Genomic DNA, 17278 nt, shown 5'->3' with positions numbered 1-17278 from the left:
ATCCTTGCCACCACTTGTTTTCTTTTGTCTTTTTTGATAATAGCTATAGAATATTTTTTTAAAAAAGCTTAAATCAGGTGATGGTAGCACTTCGATTTTAAAACTAAGTTTCTAGTGACTTCAACTTGCACTTAAAGTCCCTCAGTTTGGCCTCTAAAATCTTAGCTAATTTGATGCTACCAGCCTTACTGGTTTCATCTCAAACCACTGTTTATGATGCCTTAGCCTCAATTACCTTTTTTCCCTTGTTCATGAAAATGTTACTTTTATTTTCTCACTATGAGAATAGGTACTTTACTTGTCTTGTTCAATGCTGTGTTTCAGTGCATAGAATAGTGCTACTTAGAATGAAGTAGGCAAATAGAATATACTGATTGAATGAAGGAATGGGTGCCATAACATTGACCTTTAAAATGAACAGTTTAGTAGCTTTTAAAATATGCACAAAGTTTTGCAACTGTCACTATTGTGTAATTTCCAGCATGTCTTCATCAACCCATATTGAGACCTTATATCTTCAGTGGTTGTCCCTTTCCTTTGCCTTGCTCTCTTAGCTCTGGCAACAACCTATCTGTTTTCTGTCTTCTTATATTGGTCTATTCTGGACATTTCATATAAATGGAATCATATGATACGTGACACTACATATGTTGTGTTTGGATTCTTTTTCATTTAGCATATTATCAAGATTCATCCATGTTGTATGTATCAGTACTTCATTTTTAATGAATAATATTCTGTTTTACAGATATACCACTTTGTATTTATCCATTTATAATTGATCAATCTTTCAGTTGTTGCTACTTTTTGGCTGTTATAAATGACGCTGCTCTGAAAATCTGAAAATGTTATGTCTGTGTGGATATATGTTTTCAGTTCTTCTGGGAATATATCTTGTCATCTCTCTTGACTTCCCTTGAACCCTGACTGATCATTTTACTGTCTCTGGTTTTGCTAGAATGTCATGAATTTGGAACCATACAATATATAGCATTTTTACTTGTCTTCTTTTACTTGGTAGTATTCTGTTAAGGCTTTCTCTTGTCTTTTTAAGTCTTGATGGTCATCTCTTTTGATCAGTGAATGGAATATTCTGTTGTATGGATGTAGCACAGTTTGTTTATTGAAGGACATTTTAGTTGCTTACAATTTTGGTGATTATGATTAAAGTTGCTATAAGCATTCCTGTACAGGTTTGGTTAAATGCTTAGGAACATGACTGCTGGAATGAATGAGAAGATTATTGTTTAGCTTTGTAGCAAACTGCCAAATTGTTTTCCAAACTGGCTATATCATTTTTTCATTGCTACCAGCAATGAAATAGTTTCTATTGCATTGCATCCTTATCAGCATTTGATATTGTCATATTGTGGATTGTAGCCATTCTCATGGGAGTATATTGGTATCTCTGTCTCTCTTTTTTTTAAGATCCCTTTTTTTGAAATGCAAAGTGACAGAGAGAGAGAGAGAGAGAGAAAGAGAGAGATCTTCTGTTCTCTACTTCACTCTCCCAAATGGCTGCAGCAGACAGGACTGTATTTGGCTGAAGCCAGGAGCCAGAAACTCCATCTTGATCTTCTACATGGTGGCAGAGTCCCAAATACTTGAGACATCCTTCACTGCCTTCCCAGGTGCATTAGCAGGAAGTTGGATCAGAAGTGGAGAAGCTGGGACTCAAACTGGCACTCTGGTATGGGTTGGCAGCATTGCAAGTGATGGCCTAACCCACTGGCCCATTGTATTTCATTATTTAAATTTACAATTCTTTGATAACAAATAATGGTAGTCATCTGTTCATACGCTTATTTGTTTATCTTTGATGGGATTTGTTCATATCTTTTACCCATTTCTTTTCTTTTTTTTGTTTTTTTTTTTTGTTTTTTTTTTTTTTTGTTTGTTTTTTTGACAGGCAGAGTGGACAGTGAGAGAGAGAGACAGAGAGAGAAAGGTCTTCCTTTTGCCGTTGGTTCACCCTCCAATGGCCGCCGCGGCTGGCGCACTGCGGCCGGGGCACCGCGCTGATCTGATGGCAGGAGCCAGGTGCTTATCCTGGTCTCCCATGGGGTGCAGGGCCCAAGTACTTGGGCCATCCTGCACTGCACTCCCTGGCCACAGCAGAGAACTGGACTGGAAGAGGGGCAACCGGGAAAGAATCTGGCTCCCCGACCGGGACTAGAACCCGGTGTGCCGGCGCCGCAAGGCGCAGGATTAGCCTAGTGAGCTGCGGCACCGGCCTACCCATTTCTTCATTGGGTTGTTTTGTTGTTGAATCTTAAGGGATTTTTGTGTTTTGGATACATATCCTTTGTTATTTGCAAAGATTTTTCTGCTAGTTTGGCTTTTAAAGAAAGTTTATGTGTTTGAAAGGCAGAGAGAGATAGAAGAGAGATCCATCTACCTTCTGTTTGTTGGTTCCCTGTTCAGGTACCTGGTGCAACTGTCAGGGCTAGGCCAGGCCTTAGCCAGGAGCTCAGAACTCCATCCAGTGATTTGAGGTTGTCCACCTGTGTTGTTTGGGAATACTAGTTTGGGAGGATTACATGAGAATTGCGTATGAATTGTTCTCAGCACAAAACTCTCAGGAAATATTAATTACTATCATCATCATTACTTTTTTGATGTAGGTGTTCTCAGATTGAAGTTTTAATCTACTGACCTGTAGATTAAAAGTATTTTATTGGGTACCTGATCTCCAGTTTTTGACTTAGACATAAAGAGCTATTGATATGAATGACAAGTTGGTACCCAGAGGTAGAGCAAAGAGTGCTACTGTTAGTAGAATTCTTATCATGTGGTTCAATAGTAAGGTAGGTATTATTATTTCTATTTTATAGATGAAGAAACCAAGACTAATAATATTAAATAACTTATTCCAGATATGGGCTATTACTGAATTCTTCTTCGGCCATTTAACTTGCTCTGTGGTAAGAGTAAGTTGCTTAACCTTGAAGGGATGGTGCTATTAACTCAAATTAAGACAGTTAATTTCCCTCTGGTCTGAAGAAATTGACATATTCTTAAGTGTCAAAATATACAGATGTATATTCTTTTAATCCTAGTGCCCTTGTTTTGAGTTCTCTATAATTTTCTTCCACCAACCCTCATCCCTTCAGCCTTAAGATTCCACAGTTCAATTTAGAAAGTACAAGCAATCTTGTTGATGGTTGGATTGAACAATAGATGGTTAAAATTAAGGGTATAGATGGATGGTAGTGTTAAGATAATAAATAATGATTTATGGGATTTAATGTAGGTGTTACTACAGAACCTAAGATATTCTTTAGGACCTAAAAGAGGAAATAAATGATGTTGTGGAAATTTACAAAAAGTAAATCAAATTGGAAGACTATAAGAAATATGTGTCAGATCTGTCCGTAGAAGTGATTATTTACCAGACAGACCACACTGTCTTGATTTAAAAATTGATTTTCCTTCAAATAGCTATAAGATAACAGGGGAAAACAAACCTAAATGTCTTAGATGTTTATTTGGAAAGTGATAGCAGCAGCGTAATGTTAGAATCATTAATACAGCACTCTTAGGTGTAATGCATCATTCACATTCTTATCAGAAATCTCTAAATTCTCTATAGTTACAGTGCTGTGTTGGAAGCTGTGTAAGAGAAATTAGCATTCTAATCTTTGTCCTGTAAAATGAAATGAAAAAAATGTGTAGCAGCTCTCATTCGTTATTAATGGGATTATAAAAAGGTATAACCTATTGGAGAAAAATAAAATGCACATGTCTTTTAGCCCAGCAATTCTAGGAATGTTTCCTTAAGTACATATGCATGAGAATTTTTACCACAGCATTGTTTGTGGTAGCAAATGACTGGAAACAACCTGAATATTTAATATTAAATGACTGATTAAATCTATAGCAAGGAATGCTATTCAGTCTATGGAAAGAATAAGTACGTTTACTTGTGCCTAACACAGCAATATCCTGGATATATTAAGTGAAAAATATGTAGTCTACTACAGTGTGCTACCTATTTAAGATCAGACAGGCACAAACATTCTTATGCTTGTGCAGACATGGAATCTCTGGAAGGATACACAAGGTATTGATAACTGGGACTTCTGGGGAGGGTGGAGTGAAAGGGCAACTTACTTTCCATTTTTGAAAAATGCTTTGACCATTTGCATTCATATATCTAAAATGCCATATGAAATATATGAGGGGGCTTCTGAAAATTCATGTTGTATTTTTATTCCATTTCTCCACAGCCTTTGGAAGTCCCTTCCCGTGCTTTTGGCCATATGTTGCTATTATGAGAGCTTGTAGTCATCCATGAGGACTGTTGTGTACATGCTTTTGTGTTTGTAGTTTGAACTTGAGGATCTATCAGTTGGTTGTTTGAGAAATGAGAAGCAATATTGTCTACCCCTTCCAGGGTAGAAAGGATGCTGGTGGAATCTCAACTAGCAGTTGAAGAAAAGTCTAATACAGTTTTTAAAAAAGAATTATTTTGTTTATTTGAAAGAATTACAGAGATAGAGACAGAGAGGAAGAGGTCTTCCATTCCTTTGGTTCACTCCCCAAACGACTGCAATGGCCAGAGCTGAGCCGATCTGAAGCTGGAGCCAGGAGCTTCTTTTGGGTCCCCAACATGGGCTCAGGGGCCCAAGGACTTAGGCTTTCGCAGGCCATAGCAGAGAGCTGGATCGAAGAGGAGCAGCTGGTACCTGATCCAGTGCCCATATGGGATGCTGGCGCTACACGCTGGGGCTTCAACCCACCGTGCCACAGTGCTGGCCCCTAATATAGTTTTTAAAAAGTATTTTAAAAAAAGTAGTAGATGGTTAAGGTATTCTGTCTGAATTAAGCAGGAAGAAGGAAAATGAGATGGAGGACTCAAAAGCATGTGGGAAGTTTGGTGGTACATGCAGAGAGGAATAGAGAAGACAGGCAGGTGTCTGCAGAGAACTAAAAACATTTTATAAACATCTCATCTGTAAATTATACCCTTTTGTAAAATGTCATTTTTTTGGCTTTCAAATGACAAAATAAAAAAAAAAACTTTTATGATAATTTGTGGTTTCCTGAGTAACCTAAGAAGATGAGAAAATAGAACTTTGTTTTACTATTTAAATTTTTTCTCCTTTATTTGAAAAGCAAAGAGAGGATGAGGGAGGGACAGAATTCCCATGGTTCAGAACTCAAATGCCCACAATGGCCCCTTTGTAAAACCATAGTAGGGTCTGGGAACTCAGTTGGGGTCTCCCACACAGTGGCAAAGACCTAACTACCTGAGCCATCATCTGCCATCCTCCAGAGTGTTCAATAGCAGGAAAGCTGTAATTGGGAGTGGAGCCAGGACTCAAACCCAGGTTCTGTGATATGTATCCCAAGCAGCATCTTAATTGTTTCCCCAAGTGCCTTGAGCCTCTTTTCTTCCCCTCCCCTCCCCTCCCCTCCCCTCCCCTCCCCTCCCCTCCCCTCCCCTCCTCTCCCCTCCCCTCCCCTCCTCTCCTCTCCTCTCCTCTCCTTTCCCCTCCCCTCCCCTCTTTTCCTCTCCTCTCCTCTCCTCTCCTCTCCCTTTTCCCTTTTCCCTTTTCCCTTTTCCCTTTTCCCCTTCCTTCTTTTTCTTTTTTTTTTTTTTTAAATTTACTTATTTATTTGAAAGGCAGACAGAGGCAGAGATCATCTATCTGCTGGTTCAACTCCCCAAATGGCCACGCAGAGGGGAGCCTTGTTTTCTTGATTCTTATGTAACCTCTGAGATCACCTGAACCAAGTTTGAGGTGAGCATAGGGTTGTATGCACCAAAAAGAAAGAAGGAAAGAAAAAAACCAACAGAAAACTAAAAATATTCTATTTTGAACTTGTATAAAAACATGTATTTCCAAGGGCTAATGATGAGTTGCAGCAGGTGAAGCCATAGCCTGCTGCGGCAACATCCCTTATGGACTCCACTTGCAATCCAGCTCCTTGCTAACGTGCCTGGGAACGCAGCAGAAGATGGCCAGAGTACTTGGTCACCTGCCACCCACGGAGTCCTATATGGAGTTCCAGGCTCCTGGCTTCAGTTGTAGCCATTTGAGGAGTGAACCAGTGGGTGGGAGATTTCTCTCTGTTTCTCCCTGTCTCTCTTTAGCTCTGCCTTTCAAATAAATAAATTAATTAAGGAAGTGAGGAAGAGAGGACAGCAAGGAAGGGAAGAAAAAAGGAAGGAAGGAAGACAAAGCAGATAGGACTGGAGTCAATTCTAGCTTTGGGTATTGCACTATCATTTCTTTTTTTTTCTTTTTTCTTTTTTTTTTTTTTTTTTTTTAATTTCAAAGTCAGAGTTACACAGAGAGAGAAGGAGAGGCAGAGAGGAGAGAGAGGTCTTCTATCTGCTGGTTCACTCCCCAGTTGGCCACAATGTCTGCAGCTGCGCTGATCCCAAGCCAGGAGCCAGGAGCTTCTTCCAGGTCTCCCACACAGTTGCAGGAGCCCAAGGACTTGGGCCATCTGATACTGCTTTCCCAGGCTGTAGCAGAGAGCTGGATGGCAAGTGGAGCAGCCAGGACTCAAACCACGCCCATGTAGGATGCCAGCACTGCAGGCGGCAGCTTTACCTGCTATGCCACAGCGCCGGCCCCTATCCTTTCTTTGTAGTCATGATAATGAAAAACTAAGAGTTGCACAGCTTTTACAGGTTTAAAAATTTTTTCCACATATATTATTTTCTCATTTTGCAACTGTTCTGTGATACAGATAGTATGGATATGTTGTTTTTTTCTTAGGCTTTCGCTGCTAAAGAAAAACCAGGCTGTGGAAAGCTAATTTGCTTGAGATGACATACCTGGTATGTGCCGAGCTGGCCTTCATAAAATCCAACTCCTACTTTTTTCTTTCTTTCTACCAAAATGTAAGGTCTTGCGAGAATTTGGTGGAAGATCACCGGTAGGTCTAGGAAAGGGCTGATCAAGAAACCATTACAAAGTGTAAAACTCTGGGGCAGAATAGTTTGATCAGTAGGGGTTTTGGTGGTTAGGGGAGGCTCTGACCCTCCTGAGTGCAGGCAGAGCACAGGTCCTTGTAGCTCTCTTAATGCTCTCAGCCAGCCCTGTTCAGAGCTGCTTGGCACTTCCTCAGTTGCTGCATCACTGGAGTTGAGGCTAATTAAAGGGAATGCACTTAACACCCTTTCTCAGCACTTGTACTATGTTGTCACAGGGGAGCTATTTTTGTAATTGATCACACATAAATTAAGTCAAATGTCTTTTTGTACAATATGTTGGTTAAAGATGTTCTCACACTAAATTTTGATAAGAGGTGAGGAGGAGGAAGAAAATGAAATAATCCACAAGCTTGGTAGTCATTTATATATAATTATACCTTATGTTTACATAAATAAATTTACATGTTTGTAATTATTTATATTTTAGAGATGCTGGGAGAGTATTTGGTGCTAAAAGCATTATCTGATTAAAGAACAGTTTCCACACTCTAGTGCAGGTCTAGAGCTTGACCATGTCTGATAGTTGTCCTCTGATTTACTCTGGTACACTAGGTGTATTGAGTGGGTCTAAGCAGAACACACCTGATTGATGTTTTCAGTGGTCTCTTAGCTGTTGAGCACAGATAGGGAAGGAATGTGTGTGGAGACTGAAGGAGTGTCAATTAAATTCTAATTAGACACCTGAGAAGAGACCTACATTTAAATGAGAATGTCAGTGGTGAATGCCATTTAGAGTGAAATATACCTGTGATTTCAGTTGGATGCCTGGCTTGATCAGTAGGTTCCTAGTTCATCTTAAGATTTTCATTTATCTTAGTGCTTTCTGAAAGCTCCTCAAGTGCTGTATGTAGCCAGGGTAGAACTGCTGCTTTATCTTGGGGGAACGGTAATGGGGAACTTGGAAGTGTAACTGCTATTATGTGTTCTTATTGGAACTCCACTTTCCATGCATGCTCAAAATATCTGAACGCTGTGGTGGTGTAAATTTAGTGACCCCAGACTATAGAGCTCTCAGTTATCCAGCTTCTTCTGAATCTTTCCAGTGTGTTCTCATCTGAAGAGAAGAAGGTATTGAGAGGGAGTGACAAAGATACAGCACAATTCAGTAAGAATTTGCAGCATTAAGAGAATATGCCTTCTCTTTAACATTCTTAAAACCAATTTTAAGCTTAGTTTCAGGTGTGTGTGTAACATATAGGCATTCAGAGAGAGAGAGAGAGAGAGAGAGAGAGAGAGGTCTTCCATCCACTGGTTCACTCCCCAGTTGGCCGCAACTGCCAGAGCTGCACTGATCTGAAGCCAGGAGCCAGGAGCTTTCTCTGGGTCTCCCACGTGGGTGCAGGGGCCCAAGGAGTTGGGCCATCCTCTACTGTCTTCCTAGGCCACAGCAGAGAGATGGACAGGAAGTGGAGCAGCCAGGACTGGAACCGGCGCCCATATGGGATGCCGGCACTTCAGGCCCTGGCGTTAACCCACTGCGCCACAGCGCCGGCTCCTAAAAATTCTTTTTTCTCCCTATGGATTATAGTAGTGAATGTAGAGAGAGTTTTTATGTGTTTTGGTAGAGAACACAGGAGTTACGGCAATTATGGTGTTGTGATTTAATGTAGCCATTGCATTTTAGGTCTAATGCTGAGAGGAGCTAAAAGTGTATTTGCTGTTTGTGAACATTTGGGATCACTTGTATTTTATTACCCCGTAATATAGCATACTAACCCCTGTTGAAAGCCTTGCCTTAAATATTAAAGTGTTTTTTTCTTTTTTCTTTTCTATTCATAGTGGTAGTCGCTCTTCTAAAACTTTTAAACCAAAGAAGAACATTCCAGAGGGGTCTCACCAGTATGAACTCTTAAAGCATGCAGAAGCCACACTTGGCAGTGGCAACCTCCGGATGGCTGTCATGCTTCCTGAAGGGGAAGATCTAAATGAATGGGTTGCAGTTAACAGTAAGTGGTTTTTCTATTTCTCAGTGGGCTCTCATTTAGGTTAAGAGCCTCATTCTAGCATCTAGTTGGCAATCTAATATCACAATATAATGATGTCACAATCCACGTTTAGCCCTTTTACATTTTCTGAATATGAAGTTTTGTAAAACTCTTGTCTCCTTTTGTAATGTATGAATACTAGAAGGCACAGATTTTATCAAACTTAAGTGGAAAAATAATAATATGAGGGTACTTCACAAGATATGTGGAAAAATAGAATTAAGAGGTAGTTTATTTTCATGCAGAAAGTTGGGAAATCCATGCATAGTTTATTTGGTAATATACATTTTTCATGAACTTTCTGAATACCCCTCATATTTGTAAGTGTTAATAATGTGTTTAGCACTGCTGTCCTTTCCACATGGATGATTTTATTTCTTCATTGTAACCATATGATGTGTATACTTTAATTATCCCTGTTTAACAGATAAGGATGCCGAGACAGAAAGATCGTTAGCTTGCCTAGATCATGTAACTATTAAATGGCAGTGCTGAGGCTCAAATACACAGCTATAAAATTTCAAAGTCTATTCTAACTAAATAAAATTGCCTGTGTCGGGAGCATACCTGATTGTTTGTCTAAGTTGTGTTTATTGTTTTTAAAGTCAATTCAATAGTAATCTTTTTAAGTTAATAAAAATATTTATAAGTATAAAGGAAAAATATCAAAGTAAATATATTCTTAGGAATTAATCAAAATTGAAGGATAAGCATTCAGAGGTTTTCTTTAGCACCAGTGAAAAGATTGACATAATTTTATAGCTGAAGGGAATTTATATGAATCTAATAGAAATGAAATGAAATTTCCTTGAAAGCATAAACTAAAGCATCGAGGAAGAACAAAACAGTATTTTTCTTATAATAATTTTGAATAGTATTACTGTAATTTGAAATATGTCTTGGGATTTATAAACTGAGCTTCTAGCCAGTAATAACTTTTAAGAACCAGAATGATTTTATTTATTTACTTATTAAAGTTTTGTTTATTTACTTTTAGAGAAGCAGAGAGAGGGAGCTCTCCCATTCACTCCCAAATGCTGGCATTGGTTAGGGCTGGGTTGGGTCAAGGCTAGCATATCATCCAGGTCTCTCATTTGTGTGGCAGGAACTCAATTTCCTGGGCTGTTACTACTGTCTCCCAGGGTCTGCGTTATAATGTAGGAAGTCAGCTTCAGGAGCTGGAATCAGATATTGAACCCAGGTACTCTGAAATGGTGTTCAGCTGTCATAACCACTAGGCTGAATCCCTGTTTCCCAGACAGATTTCATTGAGATGTTTTAAAATCTTCCTGTGACAGCATTTGTACAAGAGCTGTATTATTATGTTTATCCTTCTAGACTGAGAGAATTTTTCAAATAAACTGATTCATTTGCTGTTAATGAGACTCACCTTATCTACTAGATGATTTTGTAGCACCTCAAAGACAATATTAAGAATGTATTTCCAGTATAAGCCTGCATTTTTTATGCATGTTATGCCCTTGTGCCGTTTATTTGAGACCTTATAATTATTTTTTAATTTATTTCTTTTATTTGAAAGAGCTAAAGAGAGAGAGAGAAAGAGACTCTTCTATGACTAGTTCACCTCAGATGGCTGCAACAGCCAGGAGCTTTATCCAGGTCTCCCACGTGGTGACAGGGACCCAAAAACTTGGGTCATCTTGTGTTACTTTTCCCAGGCCCATTAGCGATGAGCTGGATTGGCAGTTGAGCAGCCAGGACATGAACCAGCACCCATATATTATGCTGGCATCCCAGGTGTCAGCTTTACCTGCTACACTACAATGCTGGCCCCTTGAGACCTTATTTACTAATATCAAAAATATAACAATGATTAGAGCCACTATACTACAAGAAATTTTGACTTCTATGTATAAAAGCAGATCATTATTTTCTTTCTATCTCCCTTTCTTCTTAGGATTTACTTATTCATTTTAAAGGCAGAGTTACAGAGAATGATGGGAGAGGTGTCTTCCATCTACTGGTTCACTCCCCAAATGGCCAAAACAACCAGGGCTGGGCCAGACCAAAGGAGCCTGGGACTCCATCTGGGTATTGCATGTGGGTGCAGGGGCCCAAGTACTTGGGCAACGTTCCACTGCTTACCCATGTGGGTAAGCAGGGAGCTGGATAAAAGTGGAGCAACAAGGCCTTGAACTGCCCCATATGGGATGCTGGCGTTGGCTTGGCAGGTGACGGCTTAACTAACTCTGCCACAATGCCAGCTCCAGATCAGTATTTTCTGTCTGTATTCTCTTTCTGTTGCTGAAAGTGAGTGTCTGTGCTATTGAAATACTGAAATTTCACTGGCATTCCAGAATTATCCTATTTACTTGGACAAAAATTACTTTGGAATGAAGCAATACATTATCTGCTTTGAACATGTAATTCTGCTTGAAAATGCAATATTTGCCTGAAATGTTAGATTCTAAAGTTTGTTATTTATAGTAATCTTCTCAAATTACAATTTTTTTTTTTTTTTTTTTGACAGGCAGAGTGGACAGTGAGAGACAGAGAGAAAGGTCTTCTTTTGCCGTTGGTTCACCCTCCAATGGCTGCCGCGGTCGGCACACCACATTGATCCGAAGCCAGAAGCCAAGTGCTTCTCCTGGTCTCCCATGGGGTGCAGGGCCCAAGCACTTGGGCCATCCTCCACTGCACTCCCTGGCCACAGCAGAGAGCTGGCCTGAAAGAGGGGCAACCAGTACAGAATCCGGCACCCCGACCAGGACTAGAACCCGGTGTGCCGGCGCCGCAAGGGGGAGGATTAGCCTATTGAGCTGCGGCGCCGGCTCAAATTACAATTTTTTAAAAGATTTATTTTTATTTATTTGAAAAAGTTACAGAGAGAGAAAGGTCTTCCATCCACTGGTTTACTCCCCAAATGGCTGCAATGGCTGGAGCTGAGCTGATCTGCAGTCAGGAGCTTCTTCTGACTCTCCCACTTGGGTGCAGGGGCTCAAGGACTTGGGCCATCTTCTACTGCTTTCCCAGGCTGTAGCAGAGAGCAGGATAGGAAGAGGAGCAGCCTGGACTAGAACCAGCACCCACATGGGATGCCGACGTTTCAGGCCAGGGCTTTTAACCTGCTGTGCCACAGTGCCGGTCCCTAAAATGGCAATTGATGATGTGAATAGCATTTGAGACTAGATGGGTATTGCCACTCATTGGCAATGATTAGATAAACATTTCAGGTGCATAAAAAAAGGAGGAAATTCTTGATAAGATTGGCATCTTAGCACTCTTTTGGCTTTATTATACCAGCTTAATGAAGATAAGTGGTAAAAGATGGGAAATCTTTACAAATTCAATAACTAGTCTCATAGCCAGAAACCGAGCTTGTTTTTGAACATTTTTCTAGTAGAAAAATAGATAAGAGTGATAACTTCTAAAGAAGATGTTAGGAAGGTTTAGGATTCTGGAAAAGAACAGAGTGCATAACATAAAAAGTTTATAGGGCACAGAGTCCTGAAGCTGTATCTTGGTTTGGGAAAGGAAACTAGTGCTTACTGAAATGCTGCTTTATGGTAAGCACATATTTTTTTGGTACTCCGTGATTGGTTCTATTTTATTTTATTATTATGTGTGCATTTGAGAGAGAGACAGCTGCCATCCATTGGTTCATTCCCCAAATACCTGCAATGACTCTCTCTGCCTGGGCCAAAGCTGAATACCTAGAACTCAATCCAGGTTTCTCTCGTGGGTAGCTATCATCGCTGCTTCCCAGGGTCTGCATTAGTAAAGAGCTGGAATCAAGGACCCTCATATTGAACCAGGTATTCCAGTATTAGATGCATGTGTCTAAACTGCTAGGCCCAAGACTGTGCTCCAGTTAACTCCAATTTTAAAGGTGGGTAACTGAGGTTCAGGGAGATTAAATAACTCAAACTGGTAAGTATAGGTGCTGGGATTCAAACCTATATGAGTTATTTTAAAAGCTATAGATTGTCCTGTTCAAATTGAGGACAATTTAAGAATTACTGTTGCAGAGTCATTATTTAATCTTGGCTCACTGCGGTAGGACAGTAGAAGAAAATGGTTAGGATTTAATTTGGCATTGTACTTATTACTGCCCTACTTTCATCAATAATTAAGTTTGACTCCTCAGTCATTTTTTTCTTCTGCTCAGACAGTCTGAATTTACAAAGCATGGTGCTGCTCATGGGTGATTAATGGCTTGAAAAAGAAATGTTAGAACTGTGTGAACAAGAGAGAACAGACACTGAGCTCATGGTCACCACGTGTAGTGTTTGTCCTTAAAAATCTGGCTGGATGTTCTCTTTCTACCTTAGCAACTTGAAAAGATACAATTCTTACACTATAGGCATAAGTTGTTAGGATCTGGCTAGAGATGTCAGTGGTTACCAGAACATTCCTTGTGGCTTCCTTGAGGTAATTTGCAGTAAATCTTTATTGATTGTGCTTTATGTATTAAGAGTGCTCTGAGGGCAACCTGTTCGCTTCCATGTTTACTTTTCTTCATGAGAAACTCAAGTGATAACTCTTCGGTACTGCTGTGTAAACCTTCAAGGGCAGGCCATTGAGTCAGTTTTGTTCCTCACTATATTCTTAGAGGCTGCCATAGTTTCTAGCATATCCAAGGGCTGTGCATTGTCTGGAGGATGTATGTGACTTAAAAAAAAATAAATATTTAGCTATTTCCATCTACTTCAAAGGCTGAGAAACAGAGAAATCTTCCATCCTGTGGTTCACTGCACAAATGCCCATAACAGTGAGGACTAGGCAGGCCAAAACCAGGACTCTGGAACTCCATCCAGGTCTCCCATGTGAGTAGCAGGGACCCAAGTGCTTGAACCATCACCTGCTAGCTCAAGGATGCATCTACCAGCAGGAAGCTAGATCAAAAGTGGAGTAGCCAGGATTTGAACCAGCACTCCAATTTGGCATCTCAAGTGGCTACTTAACCTGCTGCACCACAATGTCTGTCTTGTGTTTGCGACTTTTTAAAATCTAGGATGTGATGTTCTATACTCTAGGTCAAGAGTTAACAAACTTTATAAGACAAGATAGTAAACATTTTAGAGTTTGCCGGTCACAAAGATTCTGTTGTAGCTCTTCCGTTCTGTTGTTATAGGAAGAAAGCTGTCAGAGATGTTTATAACTGACTAGGCTGGCTGTATTCCAGTAAAACTGTTTATGAAAGCAGGTGGTATGCCAAATTTGGCCTGTGGCCATGGTTTGCCAACTCTTGCTCTAGGTTAGGAGTGAAATAATAATAAATGGATGTATAATTACCTAGCTAATATGAGAAAAACAGAATGATTAAAATAATTCCTAAGAACACAATCAAAAAATAATTATAATAAATAGGATAAATCTATACCAAATATTATTAAGATTGTGGATTAAAATCCAAATGTTAGTAATTGTATTAAATGTAAATGACAAGCCAGCACTGCAGCTTACTAGGCTAATCCTCCGCCTGCGGCACTGGCACCCCGGGTTCTAGTCCTGGTTGGGGCGCCGGATTCTGTCCCGGTTGCTCCTCTTCCAGTCTAGCTCTCTGCTGTGGCCTGGGAAGACAGTGGAGGATGGCTCAAGTGCTTGGGCCCTGCACCCGCAAGGGAGACCAGGAGGAGGCACCTGGCTCCTGGCTTCAGATCGGCGCAGGGCACTGGCCGTAGCAGCCATATGGGGGGTGAATGAACCGAAGGAAGACCTTTCTCTCTCTCTCTCTCTCTCTCTCTCTCTCTCACTGTCTAACTCTGCCTGTCAAAAAAAAAAAAAAAAAAAAAAAGTAAATGACAAAATACTTCAATAAAAAATAGTGACGGTGGGTGTTGTAGAGCAGCAGATTAAACTGCTGCTTGGGATGCCTGCATCCCATGTTGGAGTGTCAGCTGAAATTCAGCTCCTCTGCTTCCAGTACAGCTTCTTGCTAATGCATACTGGGGGATAGCGGATGATGGCCAATTTGCCTGACCACTGCTATACATAGCAGACTTGGATGGAGTTTGGGCTCCTAGCTTTTGCCTGGCTGTTGTCAGCATTTGGTGAGTATTTCTCTTTCTGTTGCACTGCCTTTCAAGTAGATGAAAACAAATTTATTTTTTTTAAAAAGATGATTCTATTTTGATGGTTACAAAACAAATTTGAATGCTGTTTCCAAGAACGTACTTTAGGAGACAGTACTGTGGCTTCATGGATTAAGCCACTGCCTGAAATGCCAGTATCCCATGTGGGAGCAAGTTCAAGTCCCAGCTGCTCCACTTCTGATCCATCTCTCTGCTAATGCGCCTGAGGAAAGCAGTGGGAAATATTTGGTCCAAGTGCTTGTGTACCTGTACTCACATGGAAGACTTGGGTGAAACTCCTCGCTTCTGACTTTGGCCTGTCCCAACCCTGGCCATTTAGGGAGTAAACTAGTGAATGGAGGATCTCTCTTCCACCCACACCACCAACTCTGCCTTTCAAATAAATAAAATAAATCTTAAAAACATACTTTAGGGTCGGGCGCTGTGGCATAGTACACTAAGCCTCCGCCTGTGGCACCAGCATCCCATATGGGCACCGGTTCGTGTCCTGGCTGCTGCTCTTCTGATCTGGCTTTCTGCTATGGCCTGGGAAAGCTGTGGAGGATGGCCCAAGTGCTTGGGTCCTTGTGCCTGTGTGGAAGACCAGGAGGAAGCTCTTGGCTCTTTCTTCTGGTCTGCTCAGCTCCAGTCGTTCTAGCCATCTGGGGAGTGAAACAGTGAATGGAAGACCTTTCTGTCTCTCCTTCTCTCTGTAGCTCTACCCCTCCAATAAAATAAATAAAATATTTTAAAAAATACTTTAAATATGCAGATGTATAAAAGTTGAAACTAAGAGGCTAAACACTAATCCAAACATCACTGATAGTCATGTTTTATCAGAACATGTAAGTAAACTTTAAGTAAAATTCACTAATCAAGAGTGTACTAGTCTGTTTTCTGTTGATGTAATAAAATAGCCAAATCTTGGTACTTTCTGTAGAAGAGAAGGGGGTGTGTGTGTGTGTGGCTGCAGTTAATGCCTTATTTGAGGCACCTGCATTTCGTATCAGTGTGCCTGATTCAAGTCGCAGCTCCTCTGCTTCCCATCCAGCTTTCTGGTTACTTGCATTTTGGGAGACAGTAGAAGATGGCTCAAGTATTTAGATTCCTGCAAGCCAGGTGGGAGACCAGGATTGAATTCTGGGATTCTTGTTTTGCCCTGGCTACTGTGGCATTTGTGAGTAAACTAGCAGGTAGAGGATCTGTTTCTACCTTTCAAATAAAATGAAAAAATATTTTTAAAAACCAGAGTTTTACTTAGCTTATCACTCTGGAGGTTAGAAGGCTTGACAGCTGTTTTGCATTTGGGGGGTGAACCAGTGGGAGCTCTTCTCCCCTGTCTCTCAAAATAGAATGAGGTAATGAAAACATACAGCAAAAATAATTAGCAAATCAAAAAATTGTTCTTTTGAAAAGTCTAATGAAGTTTATAACCCTTGATAAGACAAGTCTAGAGACAAAAATTAATAGAGAATGCAAATAGCCAATATTAGGAGTGAAAAAGGTAATATCACTGCAGATCTTACATAGATCTATATAACTCTTAAATACTCATAGTCATGAGAATATTATAAATGTAGTTCAAATTTATGCCCAGAATTTGAAGGTTTAATTGAAATAGACAAATTCCTGTTACAAATTCAACTTAACAAATGTTAACACTAGAATAAAAAATAATTTGAATAGTCTTATAATTATTGTTTTGATAATTATAATCTAATTGAAATCTTAACACAATGGGTATTCCTACCAAGCATTTTAAAAAAGATTTTATTTATTTATTTGAAAGTCAGAGTTACACAGAGAGAGAAGGAGAGACAGAGAGAAAGAGGTCTTCCATCTGTTGGTTCACTCCTCAGCTGGCTGCAACGGCTGGAGCTGCACCTGTCCAAAGCCAGGAGCCCGGAGCTTCTTCAAGGTCTCCCACGCGGGTGCAGGGGCCCAAGGACTTGGGTCATCTTCCACTGCTTTCTCAGGACATAGTCGAGAGCTGGATCAGAAGTGGAGCAGCCGGGGACCCATATAGGATGCCAACACTGCATGCAGCGGCTTTACCTACTATGTCACAGCGCCGGCCCCGCAACCAAGCACTTAAGGAAGAAATAACACCAGCCTTTGGCTCTTACAGAGATTATGTGTTTTGAGCTCTGTATGAACATAATCAGAAAGAGAACTAAGCCATCTAATTTATTGATTGAACTTAGGTTACGAATCCTAATAAAAATATTAGGAAATTCAATCTAGCTGTATTTAAAAAGTCTTAACATATTATTATCATGTTGAGTTTATTGAAGAAATATATTGTC

At 40.3% G+C, this 17278-nt stretch overlaps 1 protein-coding gene across 3 annotated transcripts in view; it reads left to right on the top strand.

The window, feature by feature from the left end:
- MOB1B (MOB kinase activator 1B) overlaps positions 1–17278 on the top strand; it is a 73232-nt gene that overhangs the window by 34226 nt on the left and 21728 nt on the right. For all 3 annotated transcript variants that reach the window (XM_070048045.1, XM_008267766.4, XM_070048044.1), the window contains exon 2: positions 8732–8898. In XM_070048045.1, the coding sequence (XP_069904146.1) occupies positions 8732–8898 (167 nt within the window). The remainder of the gene's footprint in view (positions 1–8731; positions 8899–17278) is intronic.

Source organism: Oryctolagus cuniculus, chromosome 8 (assembly GCF_964237555.1).
Source record: "Oryctolagus cuniculus chromosome 8, mOryCun1.1, whole genome shotgun sequence".
NCBI lineage: Eukaryota > Metazoa > Chordata > Mammalia > Lagomorpha > Leporidae > Oryctolagus > Oryctolagus cuniculus.
The sequence above is the reverse complement of the archived record's forward strand: the minus strand, read 5'-3'. Positions and strand labels throughout refer to the sequence as shown.